The following is a 22,010-nucleotide window of genomic DNA, read 5'->3' as shown; positions in this document are numbered from 1 at the left end:
TTGGTTGTTACAAATAGAATGTCTATTTTTTTGTGAATATATGAAAACATACTCTTTTCCTTATAGATAGTAATTGAAATTGTCTATTATTAAACTCTTGCCCAATTTGCCAGCTTTCCTAATATCCAAAAACATTTCTTCATCTGTCTGCTTATTCTGTCCCAGGATCGGTAGTATAACCCTACCTATATATTCCTTTCCTTCATACACAGAATTTCTATCCATATGGATTCCAAACTGCTATCAACACTGTTTCCCCGAAAATAAGACCTATCCCGAAAATAAGCCCTAGGATGATTTTTAAAGATGCTCCAAATATAAGCCCTACCCCAAAAATAAGCCCTAGTTAAGATTGACCCCCCCAAAGCCCCCCCTGCCCCCTAATGTCCCCGACACTCCCTGACTCCATCCTTGACACTAGTGTTGCCTGATTTACTGAAAAAAATCGGACTCATCAATTTAGCAACCACCACCCCTGCTACTTTAGGAAGCCTCAGAGCGGAGATATGTCAGTCTCACGGTGGGAGGTTGGTGGGGTTCTGCTGCACAGGGGGATGGGAAGGAGGGAGGGATAGAAAGATGCTGCACAAAGGGATGGTTGAGAGGGGAGGAATAATACTACATGTGGAGGGGGGGGAAGGAAAGAGGAAGAATTGGGGTGGAGGAGAGGAAGGGAGAGATGATTGTTGTACATGAAAAAATAAGACATCCACGAAAGTAAGCCCTAGTGCATTTTTTTTGGACCCAAAATTAATATAAAACACTGTCTTATTTTTGGGGAAACACGGTATGCCATGCAGAATGTGTATTTTGTTTGATTCAATTCTCTCTTTAACAAGTGGCGCAACCCCGCCCACCCTACCCCAATCCAATTTGTTCTACTCTATCCTTGTGATACAATTTGTACCCAGGTAACACAGTGTCCCATTGATTGTCCTCCTTCCACCAGCTCTCTGAGATGCCTATTATATCTATCTCATCATTCAGTGCTATATACTCTTAACTCTCTTATTTTATTTATTAGGCTTCTAGCATTTGTATACAGACACTTAAAATTGTGGGTTTTTTCCTTGTATCTATAGTTTGCTGAGAAGATGACAAGGATAATTTGAGTCCTTTACTCTGCCTTCCTCTTAAGAACTCTTGGCTTTCTTTCACCATTATTGGAAACCTCTCTATTAGGACTCCCTAAATATCCTGTTTCAATAGTATCCTTCAAGGATACTCCACACCAAACCATCCGTTCCTGGGCAACCATCAGTTCCCCCCCCCCCCCCCCCCCACACACACACACAAAATCTTAGTTTAAAAGCAAAAAGCAACCAGTATGGACAGTTACCAATTCTGAAAGTTACAATCTAACTCTACTGACAATTCCTTACAAGAATATTACACTGGAACAAGATTGCTGTCACATTAACACACACAAAAAGCAATAAAATCCCTTTCAAGTAATTTCTCCAACATCCTACCTTAATGGAGTCTCTGTCTGCATATGGTTTGGTGGCAAATTGGATCAGAGAGGATGCAATAAATAGAACAGAAAAACATCAGTTAGTTTCTATAATATTAGGTGCTACATACAAGCAATGAACATACAAGGATTGAACTGACTTGTCGATCGGTGCCAATCACCCAGCGCAAATTTTTTTTTTGGAGAGAAAACCAACCAACCAACCCCCTCCTCCCCAAAAAAACCACACAGATATACATTGTCTTTTTCTTATAAGAAAATTGAAAGAAAATTGTACAAAAGGTTATAGAGAGTTGAACATTTTTCACCTCTTTGGTGATCGCTGTCATGATGCTTCTTCTCATCTTTGATTGACAGGTGGGACTGTCCACTCAGTGCGCTGGAGAGGGCCAGGAGGCCTGCACTGCTTCCAATGGGGGGGATGGCTGGAGGCTGCAGACCAGACGGGTGTGGAGTGAGAGGAACGGGGAGACCATGTCCATGAGATAAATGCTGCGCCTGGAGTTGCTGCTGCTGTGAGAAATTTAAACAAATATTGAGCTGTTCCCAATCAGGGTGCTAAAACCATACCACACACAAGCAGCACATCATTAATAAAATTACTTTCTGTACACTTCGCTAGCGGTTTTAGCGCGTGCTACAATGCCGCAAGCGCTAAACGCTAACGCCTCCATAGAGCTTGCGTTAGTATTTTTCATTTAGCGCATGGCTAGCGTGCGCTAAAAACGCTAGCGTACCTTAATAAAAGGAGCCCTAAATGTAGCAACATGAAAGGAAATGTTGGCTTCATCCTTTAATGGGTGTTGTTTGATTAAGTTTCCTTTATTTTCAGCAAGCATGACAGTCTAAGTCAGGCATCCCATGGGCTGATGCCAGGCTGCCCTAAAACTTCAAATTACTGGTGATTATTTAAAAAAAAAAAAAAAAAAAAATGTAATTAGGGGGATGGGGATTTGTGTACACAAAAATTGTGGGAGACAGCCAATTGTTCATTGAATTGGCAAATCCAGATATTACACACAATCATCAAGACATATAGGCTACATGTAGTAGCACAAATATGAACATTCCCAGATGCTTTTCATTAAATATGTATTTAGCAATTTCTCTATTTGCTCACAGGCCTGAATACAGAATATAACAACCACCAATTAGAACAATTTTATCATCACTGAATTAAGAAAATAAATTCAGCTAATTGGGACTGTCCCACTAATTTACCACCACCACCACAAGCTAGTTAAGCTGGAGCTCCTATCCCCAGATCATGGGCTGAACAACACACAGAGTAAGATTGCATCTAGCCTGGTCCCCGCCGCTTCTGCCGAGAACGGCAGATGCGGCTGCCTCCTCTTCTGTTCTCTCGCAGCATAGCGGCGCACTAGGCTACCTGCCTGGTCCCGTGCCACTTTCCACGAGAACTCAGTTCTTTTTAAATTATTTTTAGTTCAAGTAGGTGAGATATCATGAGGGAAGTTTAGAGATCTATATAAAGTATGGTGAATATCCCATTGGTCTATTTGACAAGGATAACAACATTGATGGTCAGTGGTAGTGGAATGCTGTAGAGAGAGTGAGTCGCCCGTGGAGCTGTGGTGATGAAGAGAGGCATCTCCCAGCTCTGCAACATAGCATCTTTAAACAGATTGCAAAGAGGAGACTGAAGAAACTCTCGATGAGTCATCAAAATCCAATGTCTCGAGGAGTTTCATTGTAGGCGCAATGTATTTAGATTCCGATAATGTAGTAAACAATTTTGAATAATAAAGTCCATATCAGAGACAGAAGTGTCTTAGTAATAGTCAAGGCAATGGTCCAGATGTGATATCAATGCATCGAAAGCCATTCTTGAAGAAGTGTACAAGTAGTGTTATGGATACATTCGTTGTGCAAGCTGTTCTTGCAGAGGCGAACTGCAAAAGAAAAATAATAATCCATTTTATAGGCTCTACACCAAGAGTGGAGACCGTTGACAAAAAATAGTGATGTCAACAACGACAGAGCCAAATGATGGACAAAAGTGTTACAAAATACACAAGGAGATCCAAGCTTAACAGGCTCTACACCCAGTGGATCCCTGTGTTTAGAAGCTTGATATGGCGTGTAGAGTTGTTATGATGGGTAGAATAGGCTATCTATCTTTAACAAGTTCTACACCCCTGATAGATTTCTGTTGGAAGTATAGTGAGAGAGAGGGAAGCAGCAGAAGTGTTCCATGATTAGTATGCTCTACACCCATGAAGAAACCCCTCTGATGTACAGGATTGTTCATGATAAGCAGAAGAACTGAGCCAGCTTTGAAAGACTCTATAGCCATAGTGGATCCCTCTTAGTCCGGAAATTCTGGCAGGGAGCCAAACGGAATATACTGCTCAAAATCAGTCAACTTCTATATGAGCTGTTTGAGATAAAAGGACATAAAGAAGTTGAAATAAGAACTCTATTCCACATAGAGGTTTAGTAAAGACGGCGTCTAAACTTATCCATAGCATGTTTGTCACATCCTGATGGTGCAGTGGCATTGTCTCTGGAACTGAAAGACTTTCAAAGAGTGGATTTAACCAGCAAAGACTGATGTAACTATTGTGGCTTGTCAAGTCCAGGACAAGATTATATTCGGAGTACTCGATGGTCCAGATTAGAGAATGACACGGGGACAAATTTTTCCCTATCCTCGTGGGAACTTATTTTCTCGTCCAATCCCCGAGAGTTCTTTTCCTGTCCTTGCCCCATTCCTGCAAGCTCCATCCTCATCTGCACAAGCCTCATCCTCATCTGCACAAGCCTCATCCTCATCTGCACAAGCCTCAAACACTTTAAAATCATAAGTGTTCGAGGCTTTATGCGGTTAAGGCACAGCTTACAGGAATGGGACAGGCACAGGGACAGTGACAAAATTCACGGGAAATTGAGTTACTGCGAGGACAGGGACACAAAGTGCCTTGTGAGAGTTCTTGAAAGTAACATGGGTCGATGAACTATGGGGTGGTGGAACTTGTATGTAGGCTGATGATCATATGCTGAGGGAGGCTGGTACCAAGGGAGACAGTGGAAGCACCGATACCGGTTGTTAAACTGAAGCTACAGGAGCGGCGATGGTACCGAGGTAGAATGCAACATCAATACCAAGCTTCGACGTATGCAAATAGCACAAAGCAGGGAAGGATTGTATTGGTACTGAGGAAAGAAAAAAGTAGGCATCAAGGCCAAATTCATTGTGATCTCATGGCCAGCCATGCAGTGGACCTTGCATACGATGGAACATTGCACCGGTATTAAGGGCTGAGAAGCAGGTATCATAGGTGCCACAGGGTGTCGAAGTGTTAGGAACCCCAGGGGAAGTGAGCTTCAGAAATGACCTCCTGCATCGATGAACGATGGTGTCAATGATAGGCATGCATTGAGACTTGATGCTGAAAATGCCCGTGAAGCTGGTGATAGCAATGAAACTGTCGATGCTCACCAGTACTGGAGGGAATCGATACCACCCAGAAGATCAATCCGTGAAAGGAGGCATCGATACTGTATGCTAGTTGGATGCTACCATACGTGCAGCAGGGTGTCAAAGCATTGGTAACCCCATGAAGATCCACACTTTAGAAATGACAGCCTGCATCGATAGCGTCAAGGAGAGGCATGCACCAAGAGACTTCATGTGAGATATGCCTGTGACGCTGATGATCGATGTCAAAGATCGATGCAATGGTACCGCTAGGGCTCAGTACCACAGAAAAGTCCCAGTTGCTGAGTGCCCGACCCCAGGCCTAATATCTTCTTGTAGAAATAAAATGCAGGAACAAAAATAATAAAATATTTGGATAGGCATTTACTCTTCTTATTCTTCTGATTTTTATTTTTTTTCAGCTCTGGAAGATTGGGAAGAGATCCAGTAGGAAAGAGAAAACAGCACGTTTCGAGTGAAAAGAAGGCTGAAAAGCCATTGACGACGCCAGTGGGAACAAAGACTTCAAAAATACCCACAGGCCCCAAAAGTAAAAATTAAGAAATTTAATATTGGAAAGGATTTTAAAAAACAAACAAACAACTAAAAAGAAAAATAATGGGGAAAAAAAGCAAAGCAGGAAGGCAAACTCGACTAGACAAAGTCATAAGAACATAAGAATTGCCATCTCCGGATCAGACCCTGGGTCCATCAAGTCCGGTGATCCGCACACGCGGAGGACCCGCCAGGTGTGCCCTGGCATGGATCAATTTCCCATGTCACTGTATGCTTCCCAAGGGAGATGTGCACCTAATATACCCTTACCCGTGTCACTCTATGCCACTCCTAAGGAGATGTGCATCTAGTTTACCCTTAAATCCTAGAATGGTGGATTCTGCAATTACTTCCTCCGGGAGAGCATTCCAGGCATCCACCACTCGCTGTGTGAAAAAGAACTTCTTGATATTCGTCCTGGACCTGTTCCCCCTCAGCTTCAGACTGTGTCCTCTTGTCCGTGTCACATTAGACATTGTAAATAGCTGCTTTCCCTGCTCTATTATGTCGAATCCTTTCAGTATTTTGAAAGTCTCGATCAGATCCCCCAGCAGTCTCCTGTTCTCGAGGGAGAACGATCCCAGTCTCCTAAGTCGTTCCTCATAGCTCAGATTCTCCATACCATTCACTAGCTTTGTTGCTCTTCTCTGCACCCTCTCTAGCAGTTTTATATCCTTCTTTAGGTATGGGGACCAATTTTGGACGCAGATATATCATCTTCACTCCACGGAAAATGAAAAACAGATGACCTTATGAGTTAGCATCAAGCGGGAAGGCACTCACACATGCGCAGTGTGGGCAATCTTAAAACTTTCTAAAGCTTAAAGTGACAATATACTTTGGCACTGTCCATACCAGGCTCTGTGGATGACGTCACACACATGTGAGAATATGCTGCCTGCTTGTCCTGGGATAAAATAGATTATAGCAACAAAGGGAAAGGAATGCTAGAAAAGGAAGGCATGATAAATAGAATGCAGCCAACAAAATCACCGCGGAGGCTCACAAATTAGGTATGGGGGATTTGGTAACCATCACAAGGAGGCGAGGTCAGATCTCAGGGCAACTGTCAGCAGAGTGTAACCAGATTTCAACATCCTGTGTGCGACAGCAGCGTGAAGCAAATGACAGACAATCCCTTTTGTAATAAAGCAGCTCGAGGGCAGCAAGGACATTCAGGGGCGCAGCACACTCTTGGGTTTAGCATTAGGTCAGAATCAAATACACTCAGAGCAAAGCAAAGAAGCCAATATCTGCAGTCGATCCAACTCCATAGACTAACTCTATCTACGTTATGTTTATCTTAAAGGAGATACACAGGATTAATGCATATGCGCATTTATTATCGATAGACATAAGTGAATAGGTCTGAAAGCAGTTATACTATAAGAAAAGGTTGAAAATTGAGAAAATTAATGTTAAACAGTTCTCCCAGCACTATTGCGCAGCATGTGGCGAGAGTTAATTTGAAAGAGAAAACCTGAATTAACAGCCCAGAAAAGGAAGCTGGTTGCAGCCACCGTTTTAAGCCCTTTAAGTGTCCTCAGCGGTACTTGAGCAAATTACTAAAGAAAATCTAATGTAGCAAGGCCCGGGTCCTCCTGTAGGCTTGCTCAATAATGCTGAAATAATTGGGCACTCTGTGCACGTTTAGTGCTGCTCGAATGGAAAGCTGGAGGCCTGCCCTTGTACTCTTCGCTGGCTGCTGACTCGGTGTTGTGACAGGTTTATTTGAGTGGGACTGTGATGCATGCACCAGTAGCTGCGCTGACAAGAGCTTAAAGTCATTTTTACCAGTGCACTGGCAACAGAAAGAGAAAGCCCTCGAGGACGTTAGAAGCAGAGTGCTTGACCTGAACCAAAGCTGCAGCCAGCTCGGTGTTGTACTAACCATGCTTATAGGGAGAAGGGGGAGAGGCGGAGGACAAGACTGTTTGATGCTACTGGTGAATGGAGGGGAAACCCACCCATTGATTTGTGCCTATAAAAAATGTGGAAAAAAAAGAAGGAAAATGTTAGATAAAGCTTTATTCTCGTAATAGGTGTTGGCTAATGCCAATGTACAAAAGATTAATTGCACGCATGTTATCAGTACAGCCAGCAACCTGTGCTTTGGCGTTCAGATCAAAGGAAATATATATATATATTTTTATATGCTGCCTATGTGGGAAGACCATATAAGTGCCTATTTTCAGTCTATTTTATAAAGGCACATAGAAGGCTAGGTCTCTCTATAAAACTTTGGACCTGGGTTGGCCACTGTTGAAAATAGGATGCTGGGCTTGATGGACCTTCGATCTGTCCTAGTATGGCAATTCTTATGTTAACACCAGAAGCAAACTGGCAGAAATTGTATTTAGAATGGAGCTGTGAACATTTATGCTTGCTTTGCTGAATTCTACCCCAGAACATGCCTATACGCTTGAGGCTTAAAAGTACATGCCTTCTCATCACTAGACATCCTTTTATGCACATAATCCCTGGCATAACTAAAAGCCTTTTTAGATACGTGCAAAAAAATCCTTTACAAATTATCTTTGTTCATAAAACCTTCAGGAAAAAAAAGACAACCACCCAGTTCCCTCTCACAGAACACCTACTAGCAAGGTCATGAGCAGTTTTTGGGGGCCAGAAGGGGATGGAGGAGTAGAGCAGCCAAAGACCTAACTGCGCAGGGAAACCTTACGTGCACAGCACAACCTGCATTACAAAGTCCATGCTTTTTTTTAAAAATGCAATCACTGTAATCGTTGCTGTGTTTAGAATATCATTACTTTCAAACATGGCATTCAGACTCAACCCAGGTGGACTTGATAGATCAATGCAACTTTTGTTACTTTCTTTTGTACTTTTTCTTTAGTTGCTCAGCCCATTTTGCGGACTTTTAGAGCAGTATGTTATTTGTTTCTGAAAAATGTGTATTTGCTCTCTGCTTCTTCCCAAGTTTTAAAAACAAAGGCAAGACCTGCAATGGTGATGTACAAGATGCCAAGTGTTTAATTAAACTATCATAAAAAATAGGCTTTAATAAACAATCATAAAAAATGAATAATAAATATAATCATATAACAGTTTGTATCCAAAAGGATTGATGAACCCGGACCTGACACGTGTTTATTTTTTTGCTTCCGCTTTTATCCTGCACTGCGTAGGAGCTCTCACGGATTGTTTGGCTGTTCACTGCCGATTCCAGCTCCTATCCATCAGGTTTCCTGCATACGATACCTATTAGGACCCCTGAGGAAGGAGTGTTTCTTCGAAACATGGACTGTGTCAGGTCTGGGTTCATCAATCCTTTTGGATAATAACTGTTATATGATTATATTTATTATTCATTTTCTATGATGTTTATTAAAGACTATTTTTTATGATCATTTAATTCAACACTTGGCATCTTGTACATCACCACTGCAGTTCTTGCCTTTGTTTTTTGACTCGATACTTCACTGCAGTTCTGTTGGATTTTTTGCTTGATGTTGTCTTCCCAAGTTTTGACTTATACATTTTAAATTTTGAGAAACAGCATAAATAAAAAAACAAACACAGAAAAAAATAAAACTCAACCCAACTCCAGTACTAAAACCAGTAAGTGATGGCTCATTACCATGCTCAGTTTTAACACCCAAGAACAGGGACACCCAAATCTTTTGCACAGCATGTCTAATCATGTGGCAAATTACCATTACAAACTTTTTCTGCAAATGTATTCTAGCTGCTTTTTGTCACTAATGAGTGTAGCTCAAGAGCTTATCTCGACGGGCGTAAAGTAACACGAGGCTGGGAGGCCCGTGTGTTGCCCTTTGAGACAAGTTAGTGGGGGTGGGATTGTGTCAGGGAGTGTTAGGTTAGGAAGTAAGGAAAGAGTCATTCATGCCGAAAGGCTATAATGGGATTGGGGCATGGGGAATGATTGATGGTGCGGGGGGAGGTTATAATGCCGGGACCTTGGAGGACTCGGCTCCTTCCAGGGTCCTCCAGGGTGGCTTTTTTCAGTTGGAGCTCTCCCCCTGCTTCTCCCCCCAAACTAACCCAACAACCCCCCCGGCCAATGGGCGACACTAGGGTCTACCAGCCCCGTGTTACGTTCCACCCATCGACACGGGGGTCTCAGGCTCCCATTTCAGTTGGGCAAGTAGAATATTGCCATGCACACCAGGTTCCAAGGGGACAGAGGATAAACAAGGAACCTAGGTTTTTAGATAATGAGGTTTATGTCCATAATTGGAATGAAACTTTGATGTGCTGTTCAGTTGATCTAATGTTATTAACAGTGAATGCTTTGGCTCCAATTATTATGGAACAACAGAGTGAATTGGAAACAAAATTATAACCACTGAAATCTAGTGAAGAGGATGAAATGTTTGTTGACTGTGCGATGGAAAAGTTTCAAATTGAACAAAGAGTGTTTAAAGTAAAGAAGTACCACCAAGATTAATTTGATTTCACAAAAGGTTATATCTACCCATTGATGAATAAAGGGATGAAAAGTACGAAAAATCGTCAAAAAGTATTATTCAAAATATCATCCAGTGAATCTTCATTGGAGGGTGAAAACAATGCTAAACAAGTTGATACAGTGATACGGTTAGATTCTCTCCCTTCTGCTGTGATCTTAGACTCAGGAGAATCTTTGAAAATTGAGTTTTCCTCGTTAATACTAGGTATTGTTATCTATTCTTCACTTACATTTAAGGACCAACTAAATTTGTTTATTAAAAAGTGTTTTTTCAGCCTCCGTGCTCTGAGAAGAGAGCACTTTTTCACCAACAACACTTGGTTCAATCAATCATTTTGTCAAGGCTGGATTACTGTAATTCAGTGTATTTGGGTCTTTCAAAGATCAGTCTGCAGAGATTTCAATACAGAACACTGCAGCTAAACTTATCTTTGGTAAGAGTAAATTTGATCACGTAACCCCTCTGCTCAAGGAATTATATTGGCTTCCAGTGTATCTCAAAATTCAATTTAAATGCATTTGTATTGCATTTAAGATCCTATTTGGTATTTTTGCCACTTTGATTCCTTTAGATTGGAATGTTCATAGATCTCATCTTGCCAGAAGTTCTCAAAAATTAAAACTTACATTTCTCTCTCTCAGTGGTAAAAACAAAACCTTTAAGAGATTTAGTTATTCTTTTGCTTTTAAATTAACCGAATTCTGGAATGCTTTACCGCTTACATTAAGAAGTTTAGGTTCTTTTGCTTTATTCCAGAAAGTTCTGAAAACTTTTTTGTTTGCTAAACATTTTGGAAATTAACTATTTCAGTCTACTTTTTCTTGTCAAATTTATGTATTATATTTTACATTATTGTAAACCGAGTCGAGCTCCTCTTGGTTGATGACTCAGTCTATAAAACTAAGTTTTAGTTTAGTTTAGTTTAGAATGATCCAGAAGTAACTGTTGAATTACCAGATTCTTTTTTAAGACTACAATCTCAGAGTACACATCCATAGGGAATCAGTCAATAAGTGTTGACCAAAGCACCATGAGTGAAGACGACCAGCAGGAAATAAAAAACTGGTGTTTTCAATTTATCGAAGCGGTAAAGAAGAGGAGGTTCTACAGAAGGGTTTATCTTTTGTGCCCACAACCCGGTATGATGGCTTTGAGACACGTTCTCATCTTCACCATTTCTTTAGAACATTAAGATTAAAACTTTTTTTTAAGGGTCAACCAACAACAAATTCAAATCATTTTTTGGATAGATTAAAGCATAAATCAAAATGGATTTCCCTGGGCCCACCAGATGTATCAGTGGTGGCCTTTGAAAAGGCATTCTGAATGAGCTTGGACAGATTGAGTGACAATAGCACAAAGTTTTTTCAAATCTTTCCACATATCAACATCGGTTAATTCAAAAGTTGAGGATGGATAGATCTATTATCATTCAAAGGGCAAGGGGGAAGGGGTGATAAGGGGGCGACAGATCGTGATTCAGGAGTATGAGCCAGATTCACTAACCTGCCCGATTGGGCCAGTCCGACGACTTCAGCAAACTCCAACATGCAGATGCAAGCGATCGGAGGAACGCTCCCTTCTGCAAGTACGGATCGCTCTATAGCAATCCCTGCGCATGCGCAGATCATCTGTAGATGGTCTGAGCATGCGCTGGATCTCCAGGCCGTCTGAGGGTTTTTTTTTTTTGGGGGGGGGGTTTCTTCTATTTTTTTTATGGAAGGTGGATCTGCTTGTTAAACCACTGAGCGTAGCCAGGGAACCTGAAAAGTGCTGGACCTCAGGGCCGGCATAGATTTTTTTTAAATAGGCAATCGAGGAACTTTTTGGAGCCCTTGGTTTTAACCCGCTTAAGCCCGCGGGTTAAAACCACAGGCTTGCAGTGCGAGGAAGGGTGGGAGAGTCGGGGCAGGCAGGCAGGCAGGCTCCTTGGCCGATGATAGGTCGCATAGCTCACTTTCTGGGCTTGGTGATCCTGGTAGCTCTGGATTGGCCGCATCGTCCATGGTATGCAGACCTGATGCGTCTGTCGTCGGGTGATTGGTTAACATTTCCGGTGACTCCGGACTTACTAACTTAGGGTCCGATCTGCATCGAAAATCCGTCCCACTTTGGTCTTACATAAAGGAGACAACTCGGAAGCCATGGAAGAGCCAATGCGTCTACCCCCTCGGACGCCTGCTCCCTGCGTCTGCTGAAGAACCAAGGAAGCTTGCATTTCAAGAAGAGGCCATGAGATCTATCTTTAGAAGACCCCACCTCCGCACTAGCAGGTTGAATGCCTGAGTGGAGAGTTCCCATTCTCCGGGATCCAGAAGATTTCTGCTGAGGAAGTCCGCCTGAACATTTGCCTGACCGGCAAATGTGCGTTGCCGAGAGAAGAGGAAGATGAACTTCCGCCCATTGAAGCAGGACTATTGCCTCACCGGCCAAATGAGGCCTTCGTGTACCTCCTTGCGCTGAAGATTGAAGGCACTGAGCTCCCCATCCCAGCAGACTGGCATCTGTAGTAACTATGATCCAGTCCGGTGTGGCAAGGGGCATTCCCTTGAACAGATTGATCTCGCTGAGCCACCAATGCATGCTGATCGCTGCTTGAGAAGTCCACTGAAGACGATGATTGTAGTCCTGAGACACTGGGGCCCACTGTAAGAGGAGTGACTGCTGCAACGGTCTCATGTGGAAGCGAGCTCAGGGTACCACCTCCAGAGCCACCACCATAGAGCCCAAAACTTGCACATAATCCCAAACCCTCGGTCTGGGTGACTGGAGAAGCAGGCGAAACTGAGACTGCAACTTCTCTCCCTGGACTTTGGGTAGAAACACCTTCCCCAGACTTGTGTCAAATTGCACTCCCAGATGCGCCAACAATTGAGAAGGGGTAAGACAGCTTTTGGAAAGTTGATGACCCACCCCAAAGATTGAAGAAGAGAGATCACCCTGTGGGTCACCGTCAAACTCTCTTGTCTGGAAGACACCCAAATCAACCAATCGTCCAAGTAAGGATGTACTTCCTGTCGAAGGAAAGCCGCCACTACTACCATGACCTTGGAGAACGTACGTGGAGCCGTGACTAGGCCAAACGGCATGGATTGCAAAGCGAAGATACTTCTGATGCGGTGGCCATATAAGAATGTGCAGATAAGCTTCCTTGAGGTTGAGAGCTGTAAGGAATTCCCCCGGCTGAACAGCCGCTATGACCGACCTCACTGTTTCCATCCGGAAATGTCTGACTTGAAGAAAGCGGTTGAACCTCTTGAGATCCAAGACCGATCTGACCAAACCCCCCTTTTTGGGCACCATGAAGTAAATGGAGTTCCTTTCCTGCCCCTGTTCTGCCGGAAGAACTGGAATTACGGCCCCAAGCTCCAAAAGAACCTGAAGGGTGCACTGTACTGAGTCTCTCTTGGCAGCCCCTGTACAAGGGGAGACCAAGAAAGAATCTGCAATGGGAGAGGAAAATTCTAATTTGTAACCTTCTCGAATAATGTCCAATACCTACTGATCGGACGTGATCTTGGCCCGCTCCGCCAGAAAGGAAGACAGTCGACCCCCCAATGGCTACGATGGAGCTGACCTCCCGTCATTGGGAATTACGCAAGGCCGGGGTCTGAGTGGGCTGGGATTTTGTAGGACAAAATAAATTTTTTTGTGGAAACCTAGGCCTAGAATTAAAGGAAGCACCGTAAGATGGTGGAAAGGACGGCTTCCCAGATCTATATCTCTTAACGTCTCTGAAACGACTTCTGGCAGACACAGACTTCAAGGGGGCTTTAGGCCTATCTTCCGGCAACCGTTGTGTCTTGGTATCACCAAAATCCTTAACTAATTAATCCAAATCATCCCAAATAACAAGTGACCCTTAAAAGGAAGCCTCAAAAGTCTAAGCTTAGAAGCCACATCTGTCGCCCAGTGACGGAGCCACAAGGATCTTCGAGAAACAACAGAAAGACATTTGTTTCGTTGAAGCGTGAATAATATCATAGAGGGCATTTGCCACATACGCTAGACCCGTTTCCATATCTGGAAAGTTGGATGAAACAGCAATCCCCGTCTCCATCATTTTATCCACCATACCTTGCGCCCATTGCAGACAAGCCCGTGCCGCATAGGAACTGCACACTGCCGCTTGCAAGGTAACAGCCGCAACATCAAAAGACAGCTTAAGTGAAGATTCAGTCTTCCTATCCTGAATATCCCAGAGCGCTATACCACCTTCAACCGGCAATGTAGTCTTTTTTGTAACTGCAGCCACCAAAGCATCCACCTTGGGGTTCTTAAACTTGTCCAGTTCGTCCTGAGAGACTGGATACAACTGGTGCATAGCCTTTGCCACGCGGAGACCAACCTCCGGAGTGTCCCATTGAGCAGAGATAAGCTCATGCATCGCTTTGTGAACCGGGAATGCCTTAGCAGGCTTTTTCGTGCCTGCCATAAGGGGATTAGCAGACCCTGCCGCTTGTGGATCCTGCTGAGAGATATGAAGACCGAGTAGCGCCTTGGAAATAAAAGATGGCAATTCCTCCCTATGAAAAAGACGGAGCGCTGTAGGATCATCCACCTCCCTAGCCAGCGCATCCTCAAACTCCAAATCTGCCACTTCGCCATCCTCCAGAGATACCGGAAGATCCAGAGACAAGGCGGAGCCTGACAGAGGGTCATACCCGTCCATAGGCGAAACTCTGCGCCTTTTTGTTGCCCGAGACTCCAAAGGAGGTCTACTGGCATGAAGCACGGGAATCCGATCCAAATTACCTTCCCGTTGCTGCGTAGGCTGAGAGGTCTGCAATAAAAAGGCCTTATGCATTAGCATAACAAACTCCGGGGAAAACGCCACCGGAATAGATTGTGTTGGCGTTGAAATAACTGTTCCCTGCCCAGAAACCGGCCCTGCAAGGGAAGCAGAAGAAAAACCGCTGACTGCCGGCGCAGCCGCCGACGTGCACTGAAGCAGAATGGACGCAGCTGCGAGTGCAGGAGAAGAAGGCCGGGTTTCAATCGCACGGGAAATGAGCGGCACCTCAGGTGCGTTTTGAATCTCCTCCCCCATGGCATCGGCGCAACCCGCTGAACAGAGGCCCAATGGTGTTCGCCGCTTCCCACAGCGGGAACACTGTTTAACTGCCTCTGCCGCCATTACTCCCAAACAAGCCGCCGAGCAACTCAAAAACTGGCAGATAACCCAACACCGCGTGTCAGCGAAAACTCCAAGAACAAACCGGCAGACCCAAACACCAAGTCAAATAAGATAGAAACACGTGCTTACCAGAGTCCAGCGTTGCTAAAGTTGGTAGTTACAGATTGGAACAGCAACAGCACTCTGGCCCCAATAATTTTTTTTTTTTTGAAAAAAGAAAAAAAAAGGGGGGGGAACCAGGAAAAAAGCCACAATCCATCAGAGAGGAGGGTGGAGCAGAGACCTGGGGGGCCCAGGTCTAATTCCCAAAGTTGGCACCGTTCAGCTAAACACCCTGATCTACCAGAAGAGAATAATCTCAACAGAAGAAATAATAAGCCAGCCAGAATCCAGGAGCTAGTGGAAAAGCGACCATCACCTGCTGGGAAATAGAGAATACTGAAGATACAGGGAGAGTGCCAACCAGTAGGACCACCTGTTAATCAGTTCTCTATCTCCACCTGCTGGTAGATGTGTGGTATCCCACTAGTCTCTGGATTCATCTGCTGCTGTTGCTGAGGAAAGAAGTATTTCCTTAGATTACTCCCCTAAGCCTATCTCATCTCTTAATGTCATCCTATGCCCTCTTATTCCAGAGATTCTTTTCAAATGAGACTCGACTCATGCGCATTTACCCCACATAGGTATGTAAACATCTCTTTACCTCCCCTCTCCCGCCAAAATACACAGATTAAGATCTTTAAGTCTGTCTCAATGCCTTATGACAAAGACCATGCACCATTTTAGTAGCCTTCCTCTGGACCAACTCCATCCTTTTATATATTTTTGAAGGTGTGGCCTCCAGAATTGTACTCAATATTTTACATGAGTAGATAAGGACAGGTTATTCACCCTCTCCAAGGTAGGGAGAACGAGAGGACACTCTCTAAAATTGAAAGGGGGAAAGATCCCGTACGAATGTAAGAAAGTTCTTCTTCACCCAGAGAGTGGTAGAAAACTGGAATGCTCTTCCGGAGTCTGTCATAGGGGAAAACACCCTCCAGGGATTCAAGACAAAGTTAGACAAGTTGCTGCTGAACCAGAACATACGCAGGTATGGCTAGTCTCAGTTAGAGCGTTGGTCTTTGACCAGAGGTCCGCCGCGTGAGCGGACTGCAGGGCACGATGGACCACTGGTCTGACCCAGCAGCGGCAATTCTTATGTTCACCAAAGTCTTATACAGGGGCATTAATACCTCCTTTTTCCTACTGGCCATACCTCTCCCTATTCACCCTAGCACCCTTTTAGCTTTTGCCGTCACCTTTTAAACCTGTTTGGCCACCTTAAGATCATCACATGCTATCACACCCAAGTCATGCTCCTCTGTCGTGCACATAAGTTCTTCACCCCATAAACTGTACCGTTCTTTTGGGTTTTTGCAGCCCAAATGCATGACCTTGCATTTCTTAGCATTAAATTTTAGCTGCCAAATTTCAGAGACTAGTCTTCAATCTTTTCCAGGTCATTCTTCATGGTATTCACACCATCCTGGGTGCCTACTCTATTGCATATATTTGTATCATCTGGAAAGGGGCAAATCTTACCCGACAGCCCTTCAGCAATATTGTTTATACAAATGTTAAAAAGAACAGGCCTAAGAACAGAACTTTGAGGCACACCACTGGCAACATCCCCTTCCTTAGAGCGATCTCCACTGATCGCTACCCTCTGTCGCCTTTCACTCAATCAGTTCTTGACCCAGCCCGTCACTTTGATCCTACAATTAATTTACAGAGGAATATAGAGGACATATTATCTCAAGCAAAGCACATCCCTAGGACACCCTATAGTTTCTGGAATTGGTTCAGTTTTTGAGCCAATGGCACAATATGGGGCTTATTACATAAAGGATTATGTTCCACAGGCAAAATCCTATGTAATAGATTTGACTCATTTTTTTGAACCCTTTAACAGAGAATCATAGGAAAGAGGAGGGGAAGAATACATTTTAGTAACAGCTGATGTGATGTCGCTGTACACAAATATCCCCTAAGCAGCAGCAGTTGAGCTAATTCATAAGTACTTACTCATTTCAGAAAATAAGAGAGAATTGGTGGAAAAATTAAGTGCTAGTCATACAATACAATTACTTCATGATTGAGAAACAATTTTATTTCCAAATCAAAGGGGTTGCTCTGGGGGTCATGATGGCACCATCCATAGCATGCTTCTATATGAACAATTAGAACAAAAGTGGGTTTACCCTTCATGTCATTTTTCTAAAGTTAAAATATGGAAAAGATTTATAGATGTTGCATTTTTTGTTTGGGTGGGCATTTTGTTTGGGTGGGTTATGTGAATTTATGCAGGATTTAAATGATTCTGATATTAATATTGAGTTTACATTTAATACTAATGTAAACAAAATCTAATTTTTAGATATAGAGATTTAGAATATTAGTAACTGCATACAAACACCCCCTCATTGTAAGACATCTGATAGAAATACGTTATTACAATACCAAAGTTATCATCTGAAACAGTTACGTGATAGTATCCCCACAGGTCAATTTCCAAGGGTCAGGCAGTTATGTTCAGATGCTAAAAAATTTCAACATCAAGCTAGTAAACTGTATGGCAAATTTATACAGCGAGGTTATCCAGGAAAAGTTGTGAAGAGGGCCTGGAAACAGCTAGATTTTGCCAAAGAGAATGGTTACTGAAATCAATCCCACAAAAATCTGAAAATCCAAAAGTTTGTATACTACCATATTCAACTTGGGTTTTGGCCAGGTATTATTGATCTGGATTGGCCACCGTGAGAACTGGCTACTGGACTTGATGGACCATTGATCTGACCCAGTAAGGCTATTCTTATGTTCTTATTGGTCAATTTTAAGATATTCATGCTTCCCTCCAACAAGTTCCTAAATTTGCATACAGAAGGGAAAGGAACATTGGACAGTTGTTATAGCACTTGGGGCCGACTGATGTTGGTCAATTTAAATCAGGCATAGGCAACTCCGGTCCTTGAGGGCCGGAATCCAATCGGGTTTTCAGAATTTCCCTAATGAATATGCATTGAAAGCAGTGCATGCAAATAGATTTCATGCATATTCATTGGGGAAATGCTGAAAATCCAATTGGATTCTGGCCCTCGAGGACCGGAGTTGCTCGTGCCTGGTCTAAATGTTATGAACCACATAGATCATGGGGTCATTGTATATACTGCACTTACGTGTGGCCACTGGATAGTATTACAATCCCTCAGACTATGAGCAAAAAATATTTTTTAAGAACAAATACAAATTGTAGTTTGAGTGGGGTGGTTTATTACATAATATGCCCTTGTAATAAGTATTATATAGGCCAGGGGTAGGGAACTCCGGCCCTCAAGAGCCGTATTCCAGTCGGGTTTTCAGAATTTCCCCAATGAATGTGCATGAGATCTATTTGCATGCACTGCTTTCAATGCATATTCATTGGGGAAATCCTGAAAACCCAACTGGAATATGGCTCTCGAGGACCGGAGTTCCCTACCCCTGATATAGGCCATACAAAAAAGGTTATAAAATTACGGATAGTGGAACATCTTATTAACATTAACAGCTGGACCTGGAAAGACCCAGTTGTCAATTAATTTCTACCCCCTTTAAACCAGCCCTATAACAATTAACAAGACACAATAACCACAAGACTCTACTTTTGGTAAAACCGAGTCATAAGAACATAAGAACATAACCAGTGCCTCCGCCGGGTCAGACCACAGGTCCATCCTGCCCAGCAGTCCGCTCCCGCGGCGGCCCAAACAGGTCACGACCTGTCTGTATCACCAGAAGGGGCTCCCTTGCCACCTTGGTTTCTCATTTAAGTCCTGTCTTCCTATCGAAGTCCTAACCCTCCGGTCTTGCACCTGCACGACCTGGTTTGGTTTCTACTCATTACCTGGTTAGCTTTCTATACTTGTGTTACATCCCAGCTCCTCCCTCAGTATCCCATGATCCCTTTATCCTTCAGGAATCCGTCCAATCCCAGTCACAGCTCTATTTATTGAACAAATTAAACAGTTAATCAAAACAACAACTGAGCTACCAGAAGGATACCCAAGCAGCTTTTTGCCTGTGAACCCGGCCTCAGCCCCAGCAAGGGTCTGGGGGTGGCAGGGACCTACATGCCCCCATTGAATGGGTCCCCAGCCCACCTGGGGACCACCATTCGAACAGCTGCCCACCATCAACTCATTTCACGATGAGCCCCAATTGGTAGTTTGACACCCGCCGCTGCGAGCTCAGGGCTTCCAATTCCAGAAACCAACTCCAGAACCACGAGGGAGGGAGGGTGGGGAAGCCCGCCGCCGAGGACTGAAAAAAATACTGGTCCCAAGGCAGCCGTTACTTTCTTAAGGTCCCGCCATTCTCTCCCGCTGCACCACTGCACTTCGTTGCGGGAAACAAAAATGGGCCAATCACACTGGTCCCTCTCAAACCGCCAACCCTGCACCCCTCTAGGAGCCAAGCTCGACGGGTCAACATGCATGCCTTCCAGCCCCATGTTATTTGGTTGCTCAAGGGAAGCAGCAGGATCACAAAGTAGAGGACTTGCAGTATACAGTTTTGTGGCACATTATAAGTCCTCGGGAGTTAATATGTCTCAAGGTCTGCTATTGAGAGAGCATAGATTCAATCTCTGAGTGGCAGACTTCAAGCCCGATAGGTCTGAAAGCAGGTATTGCGTGGTTTGAGCTTTAGAAAGTTAAATGATAGGCGGGAAGCGGATTGACCAATGATGTATCGTTTTGCTTGATGATGTTAGTACTAAGGAATTTTAAAGGAAGAGAGTTTGGTAGTGTGAGGTGAAACAGGTAGCAGTTTGTTGGATTCCCCCACAAAATAAGTAGTAGCCGATGTAAGTAATATTAAGGGAAGAAAAAAATGTAAGTGATAAGTTAGATGATATAATGAAATGATTTATAGAATAGGTAAGAACATTTTTATAAGCCACTTTGCTTATTGTGGGGCAATAGATGTAGTAATTCATACTTTGATGTTTGTTTTAGTTATCTTCCCCTCTTGACGAAGTAGCCTTTAGCGAAACTCAAGTAGAGGGGTTGGTTGAAAAGGACACATTTCATGGCGAGAAAATTTGTTTAAATATCCAAGCAATAGAATGCTGACAAGCAGAACTGCCGAGACAGAAACAACCAAGATAAGTAGAGAGATAATTGATCACAACCGTGTAACGAAGAAACTATTGAAAAATTGCTACTAGGGCGGTAAAAGGGCCTGTGGAAGTGCAGTGATGGTCCCTGAGGCAACCTATGGCTTGTGTTTAACAAATGAGCACTGTGGTTTGTGGTCTGAGCACTTCACATTTAAAATTATATCTAAAAAAAATAGGTTATAAATATTGAATTGCAAGTTTGGAAGCTTTGAGGATATAGTATACAGTCTAAAAAAAAAAAATCTTCAAGCATCACAAATGCTGATTATTACGACCCTCTTTTACCACCTCTTTGAAAGTGCTTTCAACTCCTAACTCCTTTCACCTTAGGTTCTGAATCCCCAATCTTTATGTCGTGTCTGTCTGTCCGTATTAGATTGTAAGCTCTTCCAAGCAGGGACCATCTACAAATGTCAAAATGTACAGTGCTGCGCACATAAGTAAGAAGGGAGATGATGGATGGATTGATGGGAAGAGAAAGAGATGAAACCCTGGATGGATGGTGATGATAAAAGTAAAAGGGGAGATGTTAGATGAAATAGTGAGGAGAGAGGGGAAGCACTGAATGAAAGGGTGTGGTGAGAGAAAGAGGGGAGACACTTGATGAAATGGTGGGGTGCTGGATAGAAGGGGATGGAGAAAGAAGAGAGACATTGTTTGCAAGGGGAAGAAAGGAGATACAGGAAAGAAGGGAGGTAAAGAGAGGAGAGTTAAGATGGAAGGGGGAAGATGATAGAGTTAATGAAAGACTGGGGAATGAGAGGAATGGGAATTGGAGAACCAGGGCTACTTATATACCAGCGCTATATAAGTAGTAGCAGAATTAGTAGTAAGAAGCTGCGGTAGAGGCTTCTTCTGCAGCTTAGAGCACTAAATGCTCAGACACTGCTCCGATGCTCATTTGAATTCTATGAGCGTCAGAGCATTTAGCGCTCTGGGCTGCAGTAGAAACCTCTACCGTGGCTTAGTAAAAAAAGGGGGGGGGGGGAAGTTGGTTCATTAATGCACATCGCAATGCATAAAATCTATCTGTCTCTTTTACAACGGCCCCGAAGCCCTTTAAATCTCTATGGGCTTCGGGGCCGCTAGCGCAGCTTTGTAAAAGAGGCCGTATATTTCAATTCCAAACAACTTGAGGAGAGAGCAAACTTTGTTCTATGAGAATCAATATATTATGGCGGGGTGAGGGGAGGGGGGTGGTTAAAGAAAGTGGGATATATGTCAAGTCAGTATCGAGAGTTTGAACAATGGGAGGTCATAGGAATCCAGACCTCTGGCTGTTTATTACTTTTCTGGTAAGGGTTGATGGGGAAGAAGGGGTTGGAGGTAAATAAGGGTATAGAAACATTTAATTAGCATGAGAAAAACAAACAAACAAACAAAACAAAAAACAACAGGCACTGTGAAAAGCAAGCAAAAGAGTTAGGCAGAAAGTGCGAGAGAAAAGTGAATACAACATAACAAACTTGTGTTTCGTTAGAGTGCATGATGGGGGGAGGAGAGGAAAGACAATACAGTAGACAAATTTCCAAAGATTACAAACTATACTATGGTCACGTATAAAGAAACATTTCCTCTTTAAAAATGTACTCTAGAAACTGATGGGTTAGGGAAAAAAATCTGTTACATACAGCATTTTACATCACACTGAATACTTTTTAGGGAGGTCATATTATGTTTGTACTGAAGGCCACAGCTTTGCAACTTCAACCAAAGCATGGAAAGCAACATTTTAATACATTGTA

At 43.3% G+C, this 22,010-nt stretch overlaps 1 protein-coding gene across 4 annotated transcripts in view; it reads right to left on the bottom strand.

Moving 5' to 3' along the window:
* The window catches only part of TLE4 (TLE family member 4, transcriptional corepressor), a 410,973-nt gene that overhangs the window by 186,827 nt on the left and 202,136 nt on the right, over window positions 1-22,010 (bottom strand). For 2 of the 4 annotated variants that reach the window (XM_033927147.1, XM_033927165.1), the window contains 2 exons: window positions 1,783-1,987; window positions 1,473-1,489 (listed from right to left, as the gene is read on the bottom strand). In XM_033927147.1, coding sequence (XP_033783038.1) covers window positions 1,473-1,489; window positions 1,783-1,987 — 222 coding nt within the window. The remainder of the gene's footprint in view (window positions 1-1,472; window positions 1,490-1,782; window positions 1,988-22,010) is intronic. The other 2 variants (XM_033927157.1, XM_033927176.1) reach the window with 1 other exon arrangement.

The sequence above is a fragment of the Geotrypetes seraphini genome, chromosome 1 (genome assembly GCF_902459505.1).
Source record: "Geotrypetes seraphini chromosome 1, aGeoSer1.1, whole genome shotgun sequence".
Lineage (NCBI taxonomy): Eukaryota > Metazoa > Chordata > Amphibia > Gymnophiona > Dermophiidae > Geotrypetes > Geotrypetes seraphini.
The sequence above is the reverse complement of the archived record's forward strand: the minus strand, read 5'-3'. Positions and strand labels throughout refer to the sequence as shown.